The 15,626-nt window shown below is 59.2% G+C and overlaps 1 protein-coding gene across 1 annotated transcript; it reads right to left on the reverse strand.

The window, feature by feature from the left end:
- Positions 1-5,196: 5,196 nt before the first annotated feature.
- WDR73 (WD repeat domain 73) lies at positions 5,197-15,271 on the reverse strand. Its single transcript, XM_051608764.1, has 8 exons — positions 15,206-15,271; positions 15,043-15,110; positions 13,947-14,035; positions 13,086-13,174; positions 11,082-11,149; positions 8,005-8,169; positions 6,864-7,226; positions 5,197-5,593 (listed from the first exon to the last, which is right to left on the reverse strand). Exons 1-8 carry the CDS (start codon positions 15,259-15,261, stop codon positions 5,373-5,375), a joined length of 1,119 nt encoding a protein of 372 aa, XP_051464724.1. The 5' UTR covers positions 15,262-15,271; the 3' UTR covers positions 5,197-5,372.
- Between the last annotated feature and the right edge of the window lie 355 nt (positions 15,272-15,626).

Raw genomic sequence — 15,626 nt, forward strand, 5'->3', positions numbered from 1 at the left:
GTTCTGTTGGCTCAGGACAAGGGAGCTGGGACAGTCCTGGGGGGGTCTTCTACAACCTGGCACCCCCATCCTGGTGCTGGGGGGGTGGGGAGGGAGGGTCCCACCCCCCTCTTTGCTGCTCTGTCAGGTCAAACCGAAGCTCCCAAGAGCAGATTCCCTTGTCCCAGCAGCTCATGGTTCCTGTCCTCAGCTGCACGTTTCCTTATTAGCCAATTAATTTATTCACCTGGTAACGGGCAAGGGAGGCTCCAGCAGCATTTCCGGCATTCCCAGGGCTGCCCAGTGTCTGCACTGGGAAAATCTTCCCTGTCTGGGACTCAGGGTCTGCTTCAGCTGCCCCTCCAACCCCCCCAAGCCTTTCTCTGGTTGAAGGAGACCTTGGCCATGGTGACTCCATCCCAGCTCCTCAGTGTCTCCTGCCTTCCAAGCTCACAGAAGAGCCAGTGGGTCCATGCCAGCCTGGCTCCTGGCCTCACCTCTCACCAAGTGCCCATCCACACTCTGCAAGCTTTGGGCTGCAGCAGGAATGGTACAAGTTTGATGCTAAGGTGTCCCAGGACTCTCCCTAAGCTGCTCTTGTGCACGGGGAGGGGGGAGCAGGAGAAGCACCTGCCCCAGCACACCCAGTGCCCACCACACTCATCGCTCTCAGCTGGTGGCTGAATTCTTGGTCATTTGGGTGAGAAGTGATAAATGGGGGCTCAGCAGGAGCAGGGCAGGGATTGTGCCCCTGTGCTGGGCACTGGGGAGGGGGCACCTGGAGTCCTGGGGGCAGTTCTGGCCCCTCAGGACAAGAAGGACATGGAGGGGCTGGAGCGTGTCCAGAGAAGGGCAAGGGAGCTGGGGAAGGGGCTGGAGCAGAAGGAGAAGGGGCTGGAGAACTTGTGAGGAGCAGCTGGGGGAGCTGGGGGTGTCCAGCCTGGAGCAAAGGAGGCTGAGGGGAGACCTGCTGGCTCTGCAGCTCCTGAGAGGAGGTTGGAGCCAGGGGGGTCGGGCTCTGCTCCCCAGGAACAAGCGACAGGACCAGAGGGAACGGCCTCAAGTTGTGCCAGGGGAGGCTGAGGTTGGATCTGGGGAACAATTCCTTCCTGGCAAGGGTTGTCAGGGCCTGGCCCAGGCTGCCCAGGGCAGGGGGGAGTCCCCATCCCTGGAGGGGTTTCCAAGCCCTGGAGATGGTGCTGAGGGACATGGGGCAGGGGTGGCCTTGGCAGGGCTGGGGGAAGGGTTGGACTGGGTGATCCTCAAGGACTTTTCCAGCCAAAGTGATTCTGTACAATCCAGACTCACACTCGGTTGGAAATCCCACCATCCCAGCAAAGGGCTGAGGAGGAGCCAGGGAGAGCAGGGGGGATGGAGGCCCTAAAACCCCCTGTTTCTCCTCAGGAGGACACAGCAATATCTGTCCACGTCAGCTGCCCCTTGCCACGCTGCTGCTGTGGAGGAGAAGATGGTCCTTCAGTGGGTCCATCTTGGAGGGCCTCAGCGTTTGTTCTGGGGGCAGGACCATCCCAACCTTCCCCACCAAGGGCACTTCTGGCTCCAGCAAAGCCAAAGTTATCTCAGTCACACCACAGGGCTCTGGTGCTGGGAAATGCTTCCCTTGCCACCCGGTGTGAGTTCTGCAGCCTCCCGTGGGAAGGGAGATCCCTCCTTCCTCTGCATAATCCCTTTCTACAGCAGCTGCAAGCACTTAAATGTTTTGGACCTCTCCAGTCCTGTCAAATCTGGTTCAAGCTGGACAAGGAGGCTTAAGTTATTTTGGGAAAAATAAAGGGAAGTTTAGATGAGTACAAACTGTGCTGTTGCTTAAGCCCCATTTCTCTAGAGAGCCAAACAAATTTGCTTCCCTGTCCTCTCTGAACCACCTGCAGCACCGTGATGTGGGCTGGGGTCAGGTTTGGCTTTGCTGCTTCTGCTCCTCAGCTCCTCCACCACGTTCCTCGACAGGAGACAGTGAGGAATGGTCCAAGGGCTGGAGCAGCTCTGCTCTGGAGCCAGGCTGGGAGAGTTGGGGTGTTGAGCCTGGAGAAGAGAAGGCTCCAGGGAGACCTGAGAGCACCTTCCAGTGCCTGAAGGGGCTCCAGGAAAGCTGGGGAGGGGCTTGGGACAAGGGCAGGGAGGGCTGGGAGCAGGGGGAAGGGTTTCCAGCTGGCAGAGGGAGCTGGAGCTGAGATGTGAGGGAGAAATTCTGGGCTGTGAGGGTGGGGAGAGCCTGGCCCAGGTTGCCCAGGGAAGCTGTGGCTGCCCCATCCCTGGCAGTGCTGAAGGGCAGGTTGGATGGGGCTTGGAGCAGCCTGGGCTGCTGGGAGGTGGCCCTGCCCATGCAGGGCTGGGGCTGGATGGGCTTTAGGTCCCTTCCAGCCAAAACAAGTCTGGGATTCTATGAGGAAGACCAAGCCTGGTTGCTGGTGAGGTTGCAGTGGTCACCTCTCCCTTCCCAAGCCCACCTCCTCAGCTCCTCACCCTGCTGGGTTTCCATCTCCAGGCAGGGTCAGGAGCTGCAGCAGAAAGTTTGCCTGATCTACTGCCAGGAGTGCTGGAGAAAAACCCTTGGAGCTACAGGATCCCACCTGGGGAACCCTCGGTGCCTGGGTACCCATCAGCCATGTGCTGCCCTTCCTGGGACTGCCCCTGGTGCCAACCTTGGGCCAGAAAAGCCACCCTCCGAGAAGCCATGGAGCTGGAGGTGTCTGTGCAGGGAGGGACAGGCTGAGCTGTCCCACAGCAGGCAGGAACACGCTGACCAGGAGCCCTCCTGGCTGCCCCTCACTGCGGCAGAAATCCCCCTGGATTTCTGGGGTCCCTTGCCAAGGACCCACCCACACCAGTTCAACCTTGACACGGCTCTACTGGTGGTGCTGGGGATCCCCCAAGGGTGGTAAGGGGGGCATTTTTGCAGCTCCTCCAACAGGCTTTTCCGTTCCCTGGGAAAACCTCTGATGGTGACACAGGTTTTGGCAGGTGACAAAACATGAATTTCCTTCCCCCCCGATTATTTCAGATGCTGCCACGTCGGCAGGGCCAGGTTTGGGTGCGGATTTGGTGGCGCTGGGAGGGGACGTGCGAGGTGGGGAGCAGGGGAGCAGCTTCCCCGTGCTCTGGGAGCGGGTGCCGGGCCCGGGTCCCGCAGGCAGGGGGGATTGTCGTGGCACAGCAATGCCGGGAAGGCGGCATTCCCAGCGCCCAGCTGCTCCCAGCGCAGCCTTCACCCCGCCTCGACCCCCTCATTCAGCTCCCTACCCGAGAGCAGCCCTTTCTGCCCCGCCTCCCCAGGTGCCCCACTTGGGAAATAAACCACGACGAGGGGCTTGGAAAGCAGGAGGGGACACAGGGGGGGGCTGGGACCGGCAGAGGGGACAGCAAAGATGATGGGCTGGGACCAGGAGAGGAGACAGCAAAGAGCAGAGGCTGGGACCAGGAGAGGGGACAGCAAAGATGATGGGCTGGGACCAGGAGAGGAGACAGCAAAGAGCAGAGGCTGGGACCAGGAGAGGGGACAGCAAAGATGATGGGCTGGGACCAGGAGAGGGGACAGCAAAGATGATGGGCTGGGACCAGGAGAGGAGACAGCAACGAGCAGGGGCTGGGACCAGCAGAGGGGACAGCAAAGAGCAGGGGCTGGGACCAGGAGAGGGGACAGCAAAGAGCAGGGGCTGGGACCAGCAGAGGGGACAGCAAAGAGCAGGGGCTGGGACCAGCAGAGGGGACACAGCCTGGCAGGTCCTGCACAACCATTTTCGCTGCAAGATGCAGCACAAGCAACCCCCCCCCGCCCCGCACACCCTGAGAGCAAGGGAAGGGTGCAAAGGAGCACCCCCCACCACCACCACCACCTGCAGCCTTCCCCATTCCTGCTCCCAGGCTCTGCAGCACCTCCTGCAATTCCCTCCCCAGCCCCTGGATCCCAGGGCTGGTGCAGCCAGGAGCAGGTTCCAGCCGCTGCGTCCCCGCCCTGAGCACCAACCCCCCCCGGAGCCGCTGGGGCGGCTGCAGGAGGCACCGCCCGGTTTCCCCGGGCCCAGGAAATCGCAGCAACTCGATCCGATTTTAACAACTTCCAGTCGGTGGGAGAAAAAAAAACCCAAACACCACAACAAGAAGCCAGGCGTGCCAGCAGGTGCGGGGGGTTCTGCTGGCGCGGGGGGCTGTGCGGTGAGAGCAGGGCACAGCTGGGAGCTGGGAAGGGTTGTTCCTCTTCATGCTTTGCAGGCTGCAAAGGAGCTGCCCGAGCCACAGCCCGGGACAAACACGCGCGGACACCCACGGGGGAAAGGCCACCACCCCCGTGGGGTGGGACAGCCCTTCCCTGCCGTGCTCCGGGCCTGGGTGACAGGGGGTTAAACCCGTCAGCAACCGGCTGGTTTCCTCCGACTGCGCCCAAGCTCTTGTTTGCTTTCGAACAGGACGGGGCGGGGACGGCGGGGCAGGATGTTCTCGGCTGGTGGACACCGGCAGAAGTGCGGGCTGCTGCGGAGTCACGGGGCGGTGGGGGCTGGAAGGCAGCTCTGGAGGTCATCCATCCAACCCTCCTTTTACAGCAGGGTCACCCTCAGCAGATCCCACAGGAACACAGCCAGAGGGGTTGGGATGTCTCCAGAGAAGGAGACTCCACAGCCTCCCTGGGCAGCCTGTCCCTCACAGGCAAGAGGTTCCTCCTCGTGTCCAGCTTGACCCTCCTATGTCCCTCCTGACCCTGTGGCTTCTTCATACTCGACTGTTCCTCTCTCCCATGGTCAGTCCACACCAGCACTGCAGGGGTTTTTAGAGCTAAACCACCAGTGTTGAGATTCACACCATCCCACCCCTGAAATCCTCCCCAGCCTCGAGAGCCACAGACTCACCATCTGCACACACAGATGGACGTGGACCTCTGGGGATGCTTCTGTGAATGAAGAGGACTTTTCCACACCAGCACTTGGGCCATGGTGCCTGTCTCCCTAACACCTCAGAGCCTCTTCTAGAATTATAGATGGTTTGGGTTGGAAGAGACCTTCAAGATCATCTAGATCCAACCCCCTGCATGGGCAGGGACACCTCCCAGCAGCCCAGGTTGCTCCAAGCCCCATCCAACCTGCCCTCCAACACTGCCAGGGATGGGGCAGCCACAGCTGGAACAGGGCAACCTGACCCAGTGTAGTGGTGGATCCCATCTCAGGGTTGCATGTGAAGGCTGGTGATACCCAGGAGAACACAAACACGAGACAACATTTTTTTTTAAGGTATGAAAACGCTGCCTTTTGCAGCCGGGTCTGCTCACCACAACTGCCTCCAGCCACCAGTATCTGCAGGCAAACAGGCACTTCTCAGCCCCCGCAGAGGAGCAGACAGGCAGGAAGCTCAGCACATCTCCCCGAGAGCAGGACCCACCCACACTACCCACAGGGCTGAACCCAGTCCCAAACATGCAGGGAACCGTCGCTCGCTGCCGACAGCAAAGTTCTTGGTTTCTGCAGGTGCCACGTGTGTGCTGTCACCAGGGGAGGGTCCCCACTGCCACCCAACGTGTGGCCTCTGTGGACAAAGATGGGCTCTGCTTCCCTGCCAGAGCTGTCCCAGCTCTGAGCCTCGTACACCCGCACGGTCCCGTCGAAACCTTGGAGAAAAGGGAAGGAGTGAGATGGGAGAAGTGAGAGAGCTGGGGTGTTGAGCCTGGAGAAGAGAAGGCTCCAGGGAGACCTGAGAGCACCTTCCAGGGCCTGAAGGGGCTCCAGGAAAGCTGGGGAGGGGCTTGGGACAAGGGCAGGGAGGGCTGGGAGCAGGGGGAAGGGTTTCCAGCTGGCAGAGGGAGCTGGAGCTGAGATGTGAGGGAGAAATTCTGGGCTGTGAGGGTGGGGAGAGCCTGGCCCAGGTTGCCCAGGGAAGCTGTGGCTGCCCCATCCCTGGCAGTGTTGAAGGGCAGGTTGGATGGGGCTTGGAGCAGCCTGGGCTGCTGGGAGGTGTTGCTGCCCATGGAAGGGGTGGGACTGGATGAGCTTTAATGTCCCTTCCCACCCCAACTATTCCACGATTCTGTGATTCTAACTACATTGCTTTGCTTTGCTCCTATTGGGGTCACACCTCCCAGCAGGGCTGCTGAGACAGAAACGAGGACAGAAGCTCTGACTGACAAACTGTGAAGTGGAAGTGGAGCTTCCAAGCCCCTGAGGAGCTTGTGTCACACTAACAGCTGCCAGGGAGGACACGGGCCAGCTGCAGAGTGCTTGCAGATTCACCACTCTTAATTTGCAGCTCTCTGGCCAAAAGGCCCTGTTGGTCTTTATCAGCTCAGTATCATAGAATCGTTAAGGTTGGAAGAGACCTCTGAGATCATCCAGTCCAACCATCAACCCAACACCCCCATGTCCACAAAACCATGTCCCAAAGTGCCGGGTTTCCATGTTTTTGGAACACCTCCAGGGATGGTGACTCCACCACTGCCTTGGGCAGCCTGTTCCAACCCTTTCACTAAAGAGTATCCCCGTGGCCAGGTTGTCCCTGGCATGATCAGGGCAGGGTTTGCCCGAGGCCTTGGGGGTTTTTGCTCTCCCAGGAGGGACATGGAATCTCCCCAGAACCCACCCATGCCCCTTGAGTAGTCATTGGAGAAAGGCAGCTGCAGAGGATGATGCTGGCTTCAGGAGGAGCTGTGAAGATCAGCCCCATCACTGGGGTGTTCCAAGTAAGGTGGGGTGCACTGAGCTCAGGAGGGGTTTCAAAGCCATGGAGATGTGGTGCTGAGGGACATGGTTTGAGCACTGGACTCAGGAGAGTTGGGTTAATGGTTGGACTCGATCATCTTAAAGGTCTTTCCCAACCAGGATTCCATGAGACCCAACACAGCTCAAAAAAAGCATCCAGCAAAGATCTGTGCCCAGAGCACGTACCTGAAACGGCGAGGGTGCTCTCCAGAGCTGGAGCCCAGGAGACACAGAGGAACTCAGCATGGGAACCAGGAGAGGGAACTCTGCACTTGGCCAGGGCCAAGGCCTCCGAGGTCTTCCTGAGGTCTGTCAGGACCAGGTGCCCCTCATTGGAGAGCAAAGCCACGGGCTGGCAGCTGGAGGCAGAGCCCGGGGCTCCCATGCACCAGCGCCCGGCCCGCGGCGCCGAGGGGATGGATGCAGCTCCCAAGGGACTCGGGGGCTGCCGGAGATCGGCCAGGCACAGCTGGCCTGGGACACAGCACAGGAGCAGGGTGTTGCAATCCAGGAAGGCCAGGCCGCTCAGCTCCTCGCTGTTCTCAGAGGCTGGAAGAAGAGAGGAGGATCTTCAGATGCCACCCGGAGCATCTGCGTGATTTCTCTGCTGCAGTTTTGCCTGGGAAGCCCAGGATCAGCTTTGTCCCTGGAAGTGGCTTTCAACAAAGGCTTGTTAGTTCTTCAAGAGGACTTAGAGCCTGCTTGGGAATTGTCTCTGCACAGGATCCGATGGAGCAGGCACAGTCTGTGCCCCTCTAAAGGTGACATTAACACCCAGGCAGAGGAGCCAGGGCCATGAGTAACACTCGGTCTGCTGGAGCTCCCACCAGGGCTCTGCCAGGAGATGCCTCCAGCATTACCTGGGGAAGGGGCTGGAGCAGGAGAAGGGGCTTGTGAGGAGCAGCTGAGGGAGCTGGGGGTGTCCAGCCTGGAGCAAAGGAGGCTGAGGGGAGACCTGCTGGCTCTGCAGCTGCCTGAGAGGAGGTTGGAGCCAGGGGGGTCGGGCTCTGCTCCCCAGGAACAAGCGACAGGACCAGAGGGAACAGCCTCAAGTTGTGCCAGGGGAGGTTGAGGTTGGATCTGGGGAACAATTCCTTCCTGGCAAGGGTTGTCAGGGCCTGGCCCAGGCTGCCCAGGGCAGGGGGGAGTCCCCATCCCTGGAGGGGTTTCCAAGCCCTGGAGATGGTGCTAAGGGACATGGGGCAGGGGTGGCCTGGCACACGTCTGGAAATACCCACCCAGTGAAACCTTTCCCACTCGAGCAGTTCCTCTGCCTTTACCCAAACCCCAAGTTTCCAAAGTCCAAGGTCAGACCTGGTGTAAATACCTGCCCTGTAGACATTTTTCCTCGACTCAACCTCTGTAATTTGGACGCTGTTGAGTCTTGAGCCATGAAGGACCCACGGGGCTCTGGCTGAGATGGTTGCAATTTTAGCCCACGGTTGCCCAGTGGCCTTTTCTGCAGCTATGGCACTTATAGCTTGAATAACATCTGGTGGGAAGAGACAGAAACAGCTGTAAACCACATCAGGAGTCAGGTCATCCACGAGATCAAGCTGCTTCACAATCTCACAAAGCTAGAAGTGACCAACTACACCAAGAAGAAACCAAATGATGACCAACCCCTTCTCCAGAATAAAACCACTTTCACAGAATCATAGAATCATCCTGGTTGGAAGGAACCTTGAAGACCATCAAGCCCAACACATCCAGCAGGGACTGACAACAGGTCATTTAAAAACTCAGCAAAAGACACGGAAATGTGTCAATCAAGATGTCTCCTTTCAATGGAGAAGAAAATGTCAAATAGCATTTTGCACTTCCTTCCTGGTGTTTTCAGAGTGTTTCTCAAGAGCAGACAAGGCAACTGAAACCTTCTTCTAGAAGCAAAGGCTTGGAGAAGAGAGGTGGCTCATGGACTATCCTGCAAGGTGATGGATGGAGCTCTGGATTCCTGACCCTTGGAGTCATTAAGGGGACATTGTGCCAGGTGTGACTGGGGTTTTCCTTTGTGTGCTCACAGGTCAGTGGGGAGCTGCTGTGACAGCTTCCAGTTCCCTTCTGAGGTTTGTCCTGTCAAGTCTGTTTCTTTCCAAGCCACCAAATCAGTGCAGACATTTGTCTCCTGCCCTTCTCCAGCCCCTGCCACCCCAGGGAAGTCACTCAGTGTTTAGGTAGCCCAGCAGGTTGTTGGCCAGCCTCTACCTGTAAGAGGAACCAGAGGGAGGGTATTTAGGGGAAGGACCCAGGAGGGTCAGAACATAGAGGGGTCACTCCCCTCTTCCACTTCCAGTCAGGAGAACCAGCTCAGCCCCTTTTTCCTGCACCTTCTTCCTTGCTGTTGCTCAAAGGTTCTTCCAACTCACCACGAGCTCTCCAGAATCCAACTCCATTGGGTGCTGTGAGGAGCTGTGGACCCCTCTCCAGAAGCAGCCTTGCCACAAGGGACCCTCACCCACCTATTCCTGCCATCCTCAAGATGGGTTTTATATCCATCTGTGTGTAAGTTCATGGATCTGTTCAACCCCCTACGTGTTCCTCCCTTTCGTCTTACAGTAAATTTGTTCCAGTTTCAATTTCCAACCCTTATTCCCTTATTCTCTTCCTTATTCCCCTTTTATCTTCCCTTGGGAGGGCAGAGAGTGGGGTCAGAGGGAGCAGTTCTGCCTTCTGGCTGGTGGTTTGTCCTGACCACGAAACCAGGACAGAATATTTGGCGCCCAACGTGGGGATCAAAATTGCGTTTCTTTTGAAAGAATTTTAAGGTTGGAAATTGCAAAAAAAACCCCATAAAAATCATCTTGATAGTGGCACTACTGAAAGACCTGATTTATCAGGCCTGTATGTGCTCTGCTGTGATGCTGAGCTCTAGTTTGCTGTCCTATCTGCCACCTAAATGGTTTTCCCATTTCATTCGAGCACTGGTTTCTGCTGGGAGGAGCTGGGCTGAGGATTGGCTGGGGCAGCTCAAGGGCTACTTGATGACTTTGGGTGTTATGGAAAATGACCACTCAGTGGATCAGGAATTGGCTGGATGGTCCCACCCAGAGAGTTGTGGTAAATAGATCAGTTTCCTAGTGAAGGCAAGAGATGAGTGGTGTCCCTCAGGGGTCAGCACTGGGACCAGTGCTGCTCAACATCTTTGTTGCAGACATGGACAGTGGGATTGAGTGTCTGCTCAGCAGGTTTGCTGACAACACCAAGCTGTGAGGAGCAGCTGACACCCTAGAGGGAAGGGATCCATCCAGAGGGACCTGGACAGGCTGGAGAGAAGGGCCAGTGCCAACCTCATGAAGTTCACCAAGGCCAAGTGCAGGGTCCTGCCCCTGGGTCAGCACAACCCCAGGCACAAATCCAGGCTGGGGGGAGAGTGGCTGGAGAGCAGCCCTGAGGAGAAGGACTTGGGGGTGGGAGGAGTTGAGAAGCTGGACATGAGCCCCCAGTGAGGGCTGGAGCCCAGAGGGGCAGTTGTGTCCTGGGCTGCATCACAAGAAGTGGGGCCAGCAGGGCCAGGGAGGGGATTCTGCCCCTCTGCTCTGCTCTGCTGAGACCCCCTGGAGTGTTGTGTCCAGCTCTGGAGCCCTCAGCACAGGAGAGACATGGAGCTGTTGGAGAGGGGCCAGAGAAGGGCCATGGAGATGATGGGAGGGCTGGAGCAGCTCTGCTCTGGAGCCAGGCTGGGAGAGTTGGGGTGTTGAGCCTGGAGAAGAGAAGGCTCCAGGGAGACCTGAGAGCACCTTCCAGGGCCTGAAGGGGCTGCAGGAAAGCTGGGGAGGGGCTTGGGACAAGGGCAGGGAGGGCTGGGAGCAGGGGGAAGGGTTTCCAGCTGGCAGAGGGAGCTGGAGCTGAGATGTGAGGGAGAAATTCTGGGCTGTGAGGGTGGGGAGAGCCTGGCCCAGGTTGCCCAGGGAAGCTGTGGCTGCCCCATCCCTGGCAGTGTTGAAGGGCAGGTTGGATGGGGCTTGGAGCAGCCTGGGCTGCTGGGAGGTGTCCCTGCCCATGCAGGGGGTTGGAACCTGATGATCTTTAATGTCCCTTCCAACCTTCACCATCCTGTGAGCTTATGATCCTGCTCCCTTCTCTGTGACTCCACTGTGCCAGTCTGGAGGCCCCAGGGGGGGCTGCATTGCTGCCTGAACATGTGCCAGGGGGGGTCCTCGTTCCCAGCTGTGCAGGGACCCACACTCTGCTGTCAACTCTGTTTCTTTCCAAACCACCAAATTACTGCAGACATTTGTCTCCTGCCCTTCTCCAGCCCCTGCCACACGTGGGAAGCCACTCAGGGTGTCACTGGATGGGACTGGCCCTCCTCTTTTTACACCCAGGAAGAAGGGGAAGCTGGAGATGCCTGATGCAAAGACTACATGATGAAACTCCTTCAAGCTCAGAAACATCTTCCCTTACCAGAGTCCTCTGCTGACACCTGCCAGACCTGGAGGGAGCTGTCTGGTGGGCCACTCGTCACCAGCAAGCTGAGGAAACAAAAATAATCCCACAAAACTCTTCAGGAGCAGAGAAAAGCCTTTTTTTTTTAAACTCTGGGTTGGGATCAACTGCCACCCTCCCTGTGTCCAGGAGATCTCCCTCAGCTCAGAGCAGAGAAGGGGCCAGAAGGGCTGTGATCCCAGAGCTCCTGGTGCCAGGGTGCTCTGCACAGCCCAGGCACTGGCATTTTTTTAGCACATGTTCCTGAAGTGTGAGACAAAGAACAGTGCAAAGAGCCCTCAAAGTAGCACCAGGGGCTGGTGGAGGAGGAAGGAGCTGAGGGAGTGAAATGACTCAGCTGGGGAAGGAGGTTTGTTTGGTCCACAATTCAGAGCAGGAAAAAAACCATCCCAAGCTGCACCCACCAGGACCTCCAGAGGGGTGGCAGAAGCCACTGGTATCCTGCTTTAGAGAGTGACAGAGGGGTGGGGGTGAAGGGACCTCTGGAGATCCTCTAGTCCAACCCCTGCCAGAGCAGGATCCCCTAGAGCAGATCCCACAGGAACACGTCCAGGTGGGGCTGGGATGTCCCCAGGGATGGAGACTCCACAGCCTCCCTGGGCAGCCTGTCCCAGGGCTCTGTCACCCTCACAGGCAAGAAGGATTTTCTCACATTCAGGTCAAACCTCCTGTGCTCCAGTTTGTGCCCATGGCCCCTTGTCCTGTCCCTGGGCACCCCTGAGCAGAGTCTGGCCCCCCCCCTCCTGACACCCCCTGGAGATATTTACAAGCCCTGATCAGATCCCCCCTCAGCCTCCTTTTCTCCAGCTGAGCAGCCCCAGCTCTCCCAGCCTTTCCTCACAGCCAGATGCTCCAGCCCCTTCAGCATCCCAGTGGCCTGTGCTGGGCTCTTCCCAGTAGCTCCTTGTCCTTCTTGAACTGGGGAGCCCAGAACTGGACCCAGTTCTCCAGATGTGGCCTCACTAGGGCTTTGCCTGCTGAGCACTTCCATGTAGCTCCAAATGCAGAAGGAAGGGATGGGAAAACTGTGTCCAGCTCTGGAGCCCCCAACACAGGGAGGACACGGAGCTGTTGGAGAGAGTCCAGAGGAGGCCCCAGAGATGATGGGAGGGCTGGAGCAGCTCTGCTCTGGAGCCAGGCTGGGAGAGTTGGGGTGTTGAGCCTGGAGAAGAGAAGGCTCCAGGGAGACCTGAGAGCACCTTCCAGGGCCTGAAGGGGCTCCAGGAAAGCTGAGGAGGGGCTTGGGACAAGGGCAGGGAGGGCTGGGAGCAGGGGGAAGGGTTTCCAGCTGGCAGAGGGAGCTGGAGCTGAGATGTGAGGGAGAAATTCTGGGCTGTGAGGGTGGGGAGAGCCTGGCCCAGGTTGCCCAGGGAAGCTGTGGCTGCCCCATCCCTGGCAGTGTTGAAGGGCAGGTTGGATGGGGCTTGGAGCAGCCTGGGCTGCTGGGAGGTGTTCCTGCCCGTTCAGGGGAGTTGGAACTGGATGATCTTCATGTCCCTTCCAACCCAAACCAGTCTGTGACTGTATGACAAGACAGAACAAGGAAGCCACACAGGCCCCTGTTGCTTAGAAGTGGGGTAGAAAGAGGGATCCCTGGTGACCACCCAGGTTAGCAGCTCCTGGGATCACTCACTTCTGGAAGAAGCTGAGGCTTCAAGTTCTCCAGCAGCAGCTGCAGTTTCCCCACCAGCTGCCCCATGAGATGCCACCACTGCAGCTGTCAGCAGCGGGGTGCACCCTGCTCTGCTGAGCACCCCAACAGGCAGCTCCTCTCCAAACACCACCACAGTGTCTGGCAGGACCACCAGCAAATCCCCGACCAGCAAATCCCCACTCAGACTCAAGCTGCTCTTGGAGCTGAGAGGATTGACCAGCTGGGATGAGGAAGAGGCAAGGAAAAGCAGCTCATTCTCAGGGGAGAAGCCCCTTGTCCATCTCCAGCAGGTGCTGGAAGGGCCATACCTGGTGTCTGGCACGTGCTTCAGGCTGTACACGGGGCGGTCTGAGAACCCACCACATTCCACCTTGAAGTCTCTCTCTGGACACAGACCCTGGAGATCAGAGGCAAAGTCATTGCTACACGTTATGGTGCAGAACTTGGTGTGGTCACTGGCCACAGCAGAAGACAGAGACACAAAACACCCAGTGAAGCTCTTGCCTGCCCAGTCATGCCTGTTTCAAAAGGAGCTGCAGGACTGAAGGATCCCAAAGTATTTTGAGGACAAAATATATGGAGAAGGTTCCTGCCAAGAGCCCTGCCTGGGTTTTCTGCCATCCTGTGGCTCAGGACCTCTCTGCTCACCCAGTGATCAAACAGCACCTTCTGCTTTAGTGTGGAGCTCACCCACAGAACCACAGAGTCGTGGGGTTGGAAGGGACCTCTGGAGATCATCCAGTCCAACCCCTGCTAGAGCAGGATCCCCAAGAGCAGACCCCACAGGAACATGTCCAGGTGGGTTCTGAACTTCTCCAGGGATGGAGACACCCACCCAAGGGACAAGCTCACTGTCCAGCAGGGTGGTGCTCCAGGCTCAGCCACCTCAGCCAGGTCTTGCCTTGGTGTCCTCATCTGTCCCATTTCCCTAGGAAGTGGTTTCATTCACACATCTGGAGATGAAGCTTCCATGGCACGACCCATGCCACCTCAAGAGGACAACAGCCAGGTGACTCACATGCTTTACCTTTCAACCAGAGCTCCTCAAATCCTGACCAGAACCTTGTCAGAGCAACACAGGCAGGTAACAGCTTGGGAAGCCACCACAGCTCAGTCTCTGAAGACACCAGGCTGAGGAGGACAGAGCCACCTGGTGCTGCAACACCCACCTGGGTCTCCTTCACCTGAAGGGTGGGTGGTGGGAGCAGCTGCAGGATCTCGTTCCCACCAGATTGTCCATACCCAGCGACACAGACACCTTGGACATGGGGATGAAGAACCAGGGACATGGTGAGGGATCCACCCCCCTGCCCCCAGCCCAGCCTGGAACACCCCTCCCCCCGAGCCAGACCCCCGAGTCACGGCAGAGAATCATAGAAGCGTTTTGGTTGGGAAAGACCTTGAGGATCCTCCAGCCCAACCCTTCCCCCAGCCCTGCCAAGGCCACCCCTGCCCCGTGTCCCTCAGCACCATCTCCAGGGCTTGGAAACCCCTCCAGGGATGGGGACTCAACAGTTCCCAAGGTCCATCCTCAATCCTGGATCCAGACCCCCTGCCAAAGGCTGAACCCTGGTACAGCCCCAGCCCCTTGGCCCCACTCCTGGGGTCCTGGCCCTGCACCTTGGCCCCCCCTCCAGAGCCCTGGCCCAGCCTGACCTCCCATCTCCATGGCCCTGGGCCCAGCCCCGTGGCCATTTTCCCCATCCCCAGGGCCCCAGATCAGCCCGGACAATGTAAATCATAGAGTCACAGACTGGGTTGGGTTGGAAGGGCATTAAAGACCATCTAGATCCCACCCTTCCTGTGCTGGGGACCCCAGAGCTGTTCCCAGCCCTGCAGGGGGGTCTCAGCAGAGCAGAGCAGAGGGGACAATCCCCTCCCTGGCCCTGCTGGTCACGCTGCTGGTGACACAGCTCAGGACACGGGTGGGTTCTGGGCTCCAGCTCATGTTGAGCTTCTCACCATCCAACACCCCGAGTCCTTCTCCTCAGGGCTGCTCTCAGCCCCTTCCCTGCCCGGCCTGGATTTGTGCCTGGCACTGCCCTGACCCACGGGCTTGGCCCTGATGAACTTCACGCTGAAACCCCCCCGGGAGGCCCGACCGAGCCCCGTGGCTCTTCCCCCGCGCCCCCGGCCGAGCCCACCCCCCCTCAACCACACACCCAGCCCCGGGGAGGCCCGGCCCAGCCCCTCTCCTGCCGCCCAGCCCGTCCCCCGGGGAGCACCGACACCCCGCAGCCCTGCCCGGCCTCCCCCCGCACTCACGGTTCCCCCGGGCCCACTCGATCAGGCGGGTGGGCGCCTGGAGCTCGAACGTGTGCAGGTCCTGGTACCTGCGGGGAGAAGGGGGGAGGTCGGGGGGAGGCTCCTGGGGGGCCGGGGCAGCGGGGCGGGGGTCCCGGGGTGGGGGTGGGGGGGTGTCCCTCACAGGCGCAGGGACTGGATCAGCCACTCGTCCTCCTCCCCGCAGGCCGCTGTCTCCATGGCGACGTGCGGCGCGCGGCGGTGACGTCACGCGGCGCGCGGCGGTGACGCTGCCGGGCGAGGCGGGAACCCGGGGTGGGGGGGGCTTGGGGGGGGGGTTGGGGAGCCCCCCAGGGACCCCCCTGGGCAGGGACCCTCCCGCCATTGCAGGCTGCTCCAAGCCCCATCCAGCCTGCCCTTCAACACTGCCAGGGATGGGGCAGCCACAGCTTCCCTGGGCAACCTGGGCCAGGCTCTCCCCACCCTCACAGCCCAGAATTTCTCCCTCACATCTCAGCTCCAGCTCCCTCTGCCAGCTGGAAACCCTTCCCCCTGCTCCCAGCCCTCCTGCCCTTGTCCCAAGCCCCTCCCCAGCTTTCCTGGAG

This window comes from Apus apus, chromosome 1, assembly GCF_020740795.1.
Source record: "Apus apus isolate bApuApu2 chromosome 1, bApuApu2.pri.cur, whole genome shotgun sequence".
NCBI lineage: Eukaryota > Metazoa > Chordata > Aves > Apodiformes > Apodidae > Apus > Apus apus.

Coding starts and splice junctions, on each gene's coding strand:
- WDR73 (XM_051608764.1), bottom strand. CDS start 15,261: ATGGAGACAGCGGCCTGCGGGGAGGAGGACGAGTGGCTGATCCAGTCC. Junction 15,111..15,205: donor CTGATCCAGTCCCTGCGCCT/GTGAGGGACACC, acceptor TTCTCCCCGCAG/GTACCAGGACCTGCACACGT. Junction 8,170..11,081: donor GGTGTCAGCAGAGGACTCTG/GTAAGGGAAGAT, acceptor TCTTCCCACCAG/ATGTTATTCAAGCTATAAGT.